Raw genomic sequence first — 7,544 nt, 5'->3', positions numbered from 1 at the left:
CCCCCCCCCCCCCCCCCCCCCAAAAAAAAAAGAGAGCCTAACTTGCTCCCTGTGAGCCTCTTCCAGCCTGACATCACTAAGCCTCTCCCAGAGAGGAAATTCCTTGTTCCACTCTCTCCTGCGTCTCCTCTCCTGCATTCACAGATCTGTTCAGATAGTCCTCTCTCTGATCTTCTGCATCTTGATCAATCATGAATTCACTATCACACACAAGGGGCCAACCAGCTTGTGACAGAGCTATATTTGTTGAATGTTTTACTTTCCATTATACTTTTGACTGTGGCTCCAGAATATGTTGTGGCCTAAGCTTTCCAGTCTGTGGTCATTAATTTAAAAAGAGGGGCAAAATGCATATAGTACTCTACCATGATAGTGTAAAATATTTACTCTGTAAGATTCAATGTTTTGGACACTACTTTAGAATACTGTATCATCCTTGACTCTTCTCCCACATTGCCTATGTTTGCCAATCTGGCTAATTCCACTCTGTCAAATCTGCACTCCTTCTTGAAAACCTCATCCATGCTCCTTCATATCCTCTTGCCTTGGCTACTGTAATTTCCTTTTTTGTGGCCTCCTAAATTCTAGCTTTATAGATTCCATTGTGTGCCAACTCCTCCTGCTAGCACGTTCTCTCTCTCTCTCTCTTTTTTTGAAAACTGTCTTCATAACATCAGTCCCCAAACAGCTTCATTGTCTCCACATTAGCTTCAGAATCTACTTTAGTCACCCACTGTTAAAATTCATAACTCCATGTCAGTGTCTTTGTTCCTCTTCCTACTCTAGCAGTTCATCTAACAATACTTCCTTCCTTATCCTACCACATAATCTTGGGTTTTTTGGCGTAAGAGCCTTCTCCCTTGATGTTCTAGCAGTATGAAATAGCCAAATCTTATCTTTTAAGTTTTAATTTCCCTCCCCCTCATTTCTAATCTGATCTGCAAACCTTGTCTCCCTTTTTTTATTCTACTTTTCCTCATTTCATGGGTTGAAATCTGGCAGCAGCACTTCACTGTGAGAGCTAGTAACAAGTAGTAGAGGTGCACAGTAATAATGTGAATAAAAATCCCAGGGAAAAGATGGGGCAGTATTTGTGTTTTTCCTCTGTCCTATCTGACCTGTAGCTAGCCTTCACCTTAAGGAAAACTTCACCTTCTAATTCAGGGTGCATTATGAAACCTTTATCTTGAAGGACAGTAGACCAAATTATTTTCTCAGCCTGAAAAGGATAAAGTTGAATAAATGCGTTCTTTACGGACCGCATTTGTACAATGAAATAAAAAGTTTCCATCTGTTCTGTCAGGTCTTCTAAGCATCACATGTTTCATGAAGTAATTTAGATCTTTTAAGTCCTCTTAGAGACTTTACTGTTCTTTGTGTCCTGGGAAGGAAGAGGAGGCTGCCAAATGGGCACGTGAAGAGGAGGAGGCCCAACGTCGACGAGAGGAAAACCGGTTGCACATGGAGGAGGAGGCAGCCAGACTACGGCTCGAAGAGGAAGAGCGAAAGCGCAAGGAGCTAGAACTCCAGCGCCAGAAGGAATTATTAAGACAAAGACAGCAGCAGCAGGAGGCCCTGCGCCGGTTGCAGCAGCAGCAACAGCAGCAGCAACTTGCACAGATGAAGGTAATGCTCTTCAACAAGTTAACTTCCTTTCCCACTCACCTAATACGTGCAGTTAAAACATCACCATGGTGTAGGACCAATGGAACTAGCTTGGAAGGCATCTAGTTAATTGTATTGAATCAAGAGAAAGGGAACTGAGTGCTGGAACTGTACGATGAGGAAGGAGAAGGGAAAGCAAAGAGTTGTTGGGGAGGAAGAGATATTCGATATCTGGAGACAGATGAGAGAGACAATTTTTTTTAATTCCCCTTTTTGTCGTTATAAATGTTTTTCAAATTAAGACTGTTTGGCTTTCGGTTGTTTTAGTAGCCTCCAGTGTGAGGTAACTTGAGTTTTTAGATATGCTTCAAGTAAATACCGTGCTGTCTTTGAGGAAAAAATTGATCAAAATGTATACATTGTAACTATCTTTTTATTCAGCAAATACACACGTTTTGATCCCCGAAGGTGTTGCCATTTTTTTTTTTTAATAACAGTTTGTGTCCTATTACGTAGTTGTTCATTGGACACGGCAGGCCCTTAGACTGCCTTGCAGCTGAGGGCACATGTAACAAAAATATTACCGCACTGAAAAACTGATACCTTTAAACCAGATCTTTGGGTGTCTTGTAGTATCTCTTCTATTCAGTGGGATCGAAAGATTTGCCCATATGTTTGCAGTTTCAGTGGTGGTCACTTCTGAGAATTTGTAATTATTATTTCCTACTTTTGTCCCAGCTCCCTTCTTCTTCAACATGGGGCCAGCAGTCCAGCTCAGGAGCATGTCAGTCCCAGACCACATTGTCATTGGCAGAAATCCAAAAGCTTGAAGAAGAGCGAGAACGGCAGCTTCGAGAGGAGGTAAATTCAGTTGAAGTAGGTTTGAGGTCTGTAAGCTGGAGTAAAATTGGCTGCGTTTCCACTTAGCTGTTTGTTAAGTGATTAAATATAAAAGAACAAACAGGAATAAGCAAACTTTTAAATAGGACCAAGTCATCTGGGCTGTTTTTGTCTTTCAGATGAAGAACCAGGTACTCATTTGAAACTACTGAACTAATTTAACCTGTATCCTAAACTGTATTTGAATGCAGATTTCCAGAAAGGAGGAAATATGACTTCCTTTTGTTGTGTAATCCCAGCAATATATTAGGGATATGTGTTCAGGGGACATTCAGAACTCGAATAACAGGTGCATTGGTAAATTCTTGTTGACGCTTAGTACTGGAACACAGAAGATCAGAGTGAGATGTATTTACAAAACTATATTAAATAAGTGTTGGGGAAATGAAATTGTAAGAGAACACAGCAGATCTTTGTAATATAGAAAATATGTGGGGATCGAGATGATGCACACTTTATAAAGCTACCCTTTGGGTGTGTCTTGAGGGCTGTTGATCTTACATTATTCTTGTTATTGACCACCTGCAATTTTTGTCCTTTTTGGGTTTTGGCTGTTTTTCTTTTGCATATGGAAGAAGATTAAAGTGATATAATAATTCTCCTGATTGGTGGCTAGGCTGACTAGCCCCTTGATCATCTTTAGCCTAGTTTGATTTCACTTGCCATGGCTAAAGACAGCAAAGTCTTGCCAATATTATCAGCTATGCCATCTACATTAAACCCTAGGTATGATGTCTCTAAATGCCAGTTGAGGAAAAAGCTTGCTTAGCTGTGCCATAGAAGAGCATGCAACAGCTAGAAGCAAATCTTTCTGAACAGGCTGCAGCTGTGTGTGTGGTACAGTACCAAAATATGGGTAGAGCTGTTGTGGATCTTACCTACAACTATTACTCTTAAAATGCATCTACACAGCCTGCAGCAGCGAGCCCAGAGATGACCCATGTCTGTCAATAGTGTGGGAGGGGAGGTGGCAGAGTGAGGGCAGCTGGCTTCAGTACAAGGCAATCAGCAAGTCGGGGGAGGAGGGCACATGGTCCTACATTTCCCCCCAGTCCCTCCATGTGTTGCCTGTGAGCAAGCCTCTGGGGAGGGAATGGGCTTTCAGACCCTGAGCTCCAGCCTGAGCTGCAACTTCAAAGCGCAGTCTACTCATCTGTTTTTAGAGAGCTAGTCTGAGCCTTGGACGTCAACCTGGATTGCGAGGCTCACTGCCATGGACTATGTAGTTATTTTTTGTTTGTTTAGACAGGTTTGGGTCCCGATGTTTATTTCTGTTTTTACAAAAAGATCTTCTTTGGGCCATAAATTCTTATCCTCCCTTCCATGTCTGATGTCCAGAAGCTCAACATAGCAGATGTTTTTATTGTAAAAACAAGTTCAGAGTGTAGAACTTGTTCGTTTTTCCCTGTGAGTGTCATTAAATTCCCAAGTAATGCTGATACTGATGAAATTTTGATAGTTTTCCAAATAATAAATGCCACGAGAGCTTGAAAACTCCTACACCAAAGTATGTGGATTTACATTCAGAAACTGACACAGAAGATCAGCAAAGTAGAAATTGTTTCAAAGGGGGGAGGGTGGTTGGCTTACAGGGAATTAAAATCAACAGGGGGTGGGTTTGCATCAAGTTGAAAAACACACAACTGTCACACCGAAGCCTGGCCAGTCATGAAACTGGGTTTCAAAGCCTCTCTGATGCTCAGTGTGCCTTGCCGTGCTCTTCTAATCGCCCTAGTGTCTCGCTGATCAAAATCGGACACCAGGCAATTTGCCTCAACCTCCCACCCCGCCATAAATATCTTACTCTCACTCTCTCAGATATTATGGAGCATACATCAAGCAGCAATAACAGTGGGAATGTTGGTTGTGCTGAGGTCTGACCTAGCCAGCAAATAACACCAGCAAGGTTTTAAAGGCAAATTCTACCACCATTCTGCCCTTGCTCAGCCTATAGTTGAACTGCTCCTTACTACTGTCCAGGCTTCATGAGCCATGGGAGCAAGTGGTAGGCTGGGGTAGGTGCGACCACGCAATGCTGCCAGCTGGGAGAGCAGCCTGAGGCAGAACCCTCCAGCTCGCATGATATTCTAGGCAGAATCTCCATGAGATGAAACTTAGGGTTTGTCTACACTACAAAATTACTCAGATTTTACAGAAGTTGATTTTTGGGACAGATTATATAAAGTTGAGTGCATGCGTCCACACTAAGCACATTAATTCAGTGATGTGCGTCCATAGTACCGTGGCAAGCATCAACATTCCTAGTGGTGCACTGTGGTAGCTATCCCACAGTTCCCGCAGTCCCCACTGCCTATTGGAATTCTGGGTTGAGCTCCCAATGCCTGATGGGGCCAAAAATTTGTCGCGGGTGGTTATGGATAAATGTCGTCAGTCAGCCCTCCCTCCATGAAAGCAACGGCAGACAATCGTTTTGTGCCCTTTTCCCTGGATTGCCCGAGCAGACGCCATAGCACAGCAAGCATGGAGCCCGTTCAGCTCATCACAGCAGTTATGAGCATTGTAAACACCTTGCGCATTATCATGCAGTTTATGCAGAACCAGAAGCTGAAAAACCAGGCGAGGAAGTGACGGCAGCATGATGACGAGAGTAATGAGGATATGGATACAGACTTTTCTCAAAAGCGCTGGCCCTGGCAATGTGGGCATCAGGGTGTTAATGTGGCAAGTTCATGCTCTGGAACGCCAATTCTGAGCCCGGGAAACAAGCACAGACTGGTGGGATCACATAGTGTTGCAGGTCTGGGATGATTCCCAGTGGCTGCGAAACTTTCACATGCCTAAGGGCACTTTCATGGAACTTTGACTTGCTTTCCCCTGCCCTGAAGTGCCAGAATACCAAGAAGAGAGCAGCCCTCACAGTTCACAAGCGAGTGGTGATAGCCCTGTGGAAGCTTGCAATGCCAGACAACTACCGATCAGCTGGGAATCAATTTGGAGTGGGCAAATCTGCTGTGGGGGTTGATGTCATGCAAGTAGCCAACACAATCACTGAGCTGCTGCTGTCAAAGGTAGTGACTCTGGGAAATGGTCATAGTAGATGGCTTTGCTGCAATGGGATTCTCTAACTGGTGGGGCGATAGATGGAACCCATATCCGTATCTTGGGACCGGACCACCAAGGCAGCCAGTACGTAAACCACAAGGGGTACTTTTCAATGGTGCTGTAAGCACTGGTGGATCACAAGGTTGTGTAGGTAAAACGTAAGTACACATACAGTTTAGTCATTCAGAGGGTTTTAACTCGAGGCTTGTCTTCACTTACTGTGGATTGACGCTGTGGCGATTGAGCCACTTGGGGTCGATTTTAACAGGTCTAGTGAAGGCCCACTAAATCAGGGGTCAGCAACCTTTCAGAAGTGGTGTGCCGAGTCTTCATTTATTCACTTTAATTTAAGGTTTTGCATGCCGGTAATACATTTTAATGTTTTTTAGAAGGTCTCTCTCTGTCTATACATTATATAACTAAACTACTGTCGTATGTAAAGTAAACAAGGTTTTCAAAATGTTTAAGAAGCTTCATTTAAAATTAAATTAACTTACTGCTCTTATGCTGCCGGCCTGCTCAGCCTGCTGCTGGCCTGGGGTTCCGTTCACCTAGGCTGGCAGCGGGCTGACCAGGGCCGGGAGCTAGGACCCCAGGGCTCAGCCTGCTGTCGGGCTGGGGTCCGACCCTGTCCACACAGAGTGGGTACCTACCTTCCCCCTGGTTCTGGGCCATTCTCTTCCCCTCTCTCTGCACTGAGCTGAGGGTGGGCATGCACTGAGCACAGGGCTGGGGTGAAGGAGCAGGCTGGGGGTTGGGGTGCAGGGTCTGGCCAGGAGCTAGAATGAGGGAGGGGGCTCAGGGTTGGGGAAGGAGGTTTGGGTGTGGAGCGCTTACCTGGGCAGCTCCTATTTGGTGCAAGGGGTGCAGGGGTGTGTGTGTGCAGGAGATCCCATTTGGTGCTCAGGGTGGGGATGTGGGGGGAGTGCAGGAGTCAGGGCAGGGGGTGTGTGAGGAGGATGCAGGAGTCAGGGCAGAAGGCTGGAGGCATGTGAGGGGAGTGCAGGAGTCAGGGTGTGGGGGGCTGGGTATCTGGGAGGTGCTAGAGTCAGGGCTGGGGTCATGGGGGGGTGCAGAGGACTGGGGTGTGAGGGGGGGTGCAGAGGTCAGGACAGGGGGTAAGCTGGGATCGGGTGGGGGGTGTGCTCCCAGTCCCCTGCCCTGAGTGGCTCATGGCAGGGGGCTGGAGGGATACACCCTGATTCCACCTCCCTTCCGCAAGGCTCCGCTTCTGCCTCTTCTCCGTCTCCTTCCTGGTCTGAGCAGCACGGGCGCTGGGGCTCCTCTTCTCTCTCTCACAAGGGCCATCGAGGGCAGGGAGGGAGAGGAGGTGGAGCATGATGGAGCACTCTGGGGGAAGAGGCGGGGGAGGGGGAAGCTTGGCTGCCAGTAGAGCCTGCCTTGCAGCAGCAGCTAGCAGGACCAACCTTGCTTCTGCCACTGCCAGAGAGAGTGATAGGCGGGTGGCAGAGAAGAGCGGGCTGGGCCAGGCAGGATTTTTAATGGCACGCTGCTGCCTGCTGGGGTCCCGGCCATCGGCCCCACTCAGCCCGCTGCCAGGGTTCAGCAGGAGGCTGAGCGGGGCCAGCGGCAGCCACAATATGCCATTAAAAATCGACTTGCGTGCTGTCGTGCTAAATCAACTGCCAATCCATCTCCTATGGACTCCAGTACTCCACTGGAACAAGAAGCATAAGGTAAGTCTGATATCGGGCTTGCCTATATGGACAGTTGGCGCACAGCAACCTGGGCTGTAAAAGTGTAGCACTCTAGCCTGCTACATGCTAACTGGCTGTGTGGACGGTGCTACTGCACACTAAGTTCCATAGTGCACTTGACTTACTGCTGTTTCTAAGGGTACGTCTACACTGCACGATTATTTCGAAGTAGTTTAAACCGATGTTACAAAACTGATGTTATAAAATCAGTTTTGCGCGTCCACAGTGCGATCAAAAAATCGATTGCTTATGTCCATG

General features: G+C 46.6%; 1 protein-coding gene across 8 annotated transcripts in view; it reads left to right on the top strand.

Moving 5' to 3' along the window:
- GIGYF2 (GRB10 interacting GYF protein 2) overlaps positions 1-7,544 on the top strand; it is a 173,100-nt gene that overhangs the window by 143,881 nt on the left and 21,675 nt on the right. For 7 of the 8 annotated variants that reach the window (XR_012656383.1, XM_075068594.1, XM_075068591.1 and 4 more), the window contains 2 exons: positions 1,360-1,626; positions 2,344-2,466. Coding sequence is in view for 7 of the 8 variants with exons in the window: in XM_075068594.1 (XP_074924695.1) it covers positions 1,360-1,626; positions 2,344-2,466 (390 nt within the window). In the remaining variant the exon portion in view is untranslated. The remainder of the gene's footprint in view (positions 1-1,359; positions 1,627-2,343; positions 2,467-7,544) is intronic. The other variant, XM_075068593.1, reaches the window with a different exon arrangement.

This window comes from Chelonoidis abingdonii, chromosome 8 (assembly GCF_003597395.2).
Source record: "Chelonoidis abingdonii isolate Lonesome George chromosome 8, CheloAbing_2.0, whole genome shotgun sequence".
Lineage (NCBI taxonomy): Eukaryota > Metazoa > Chordata > Testudines > Testudinidae > Chelonoidis > Chelonoidis abingdonii.
The sequence above is the reverse complement of the archived record's forward strand: the minus strand, read 5'-3'. Positions and strand labels throughout refer to the sequence as shown.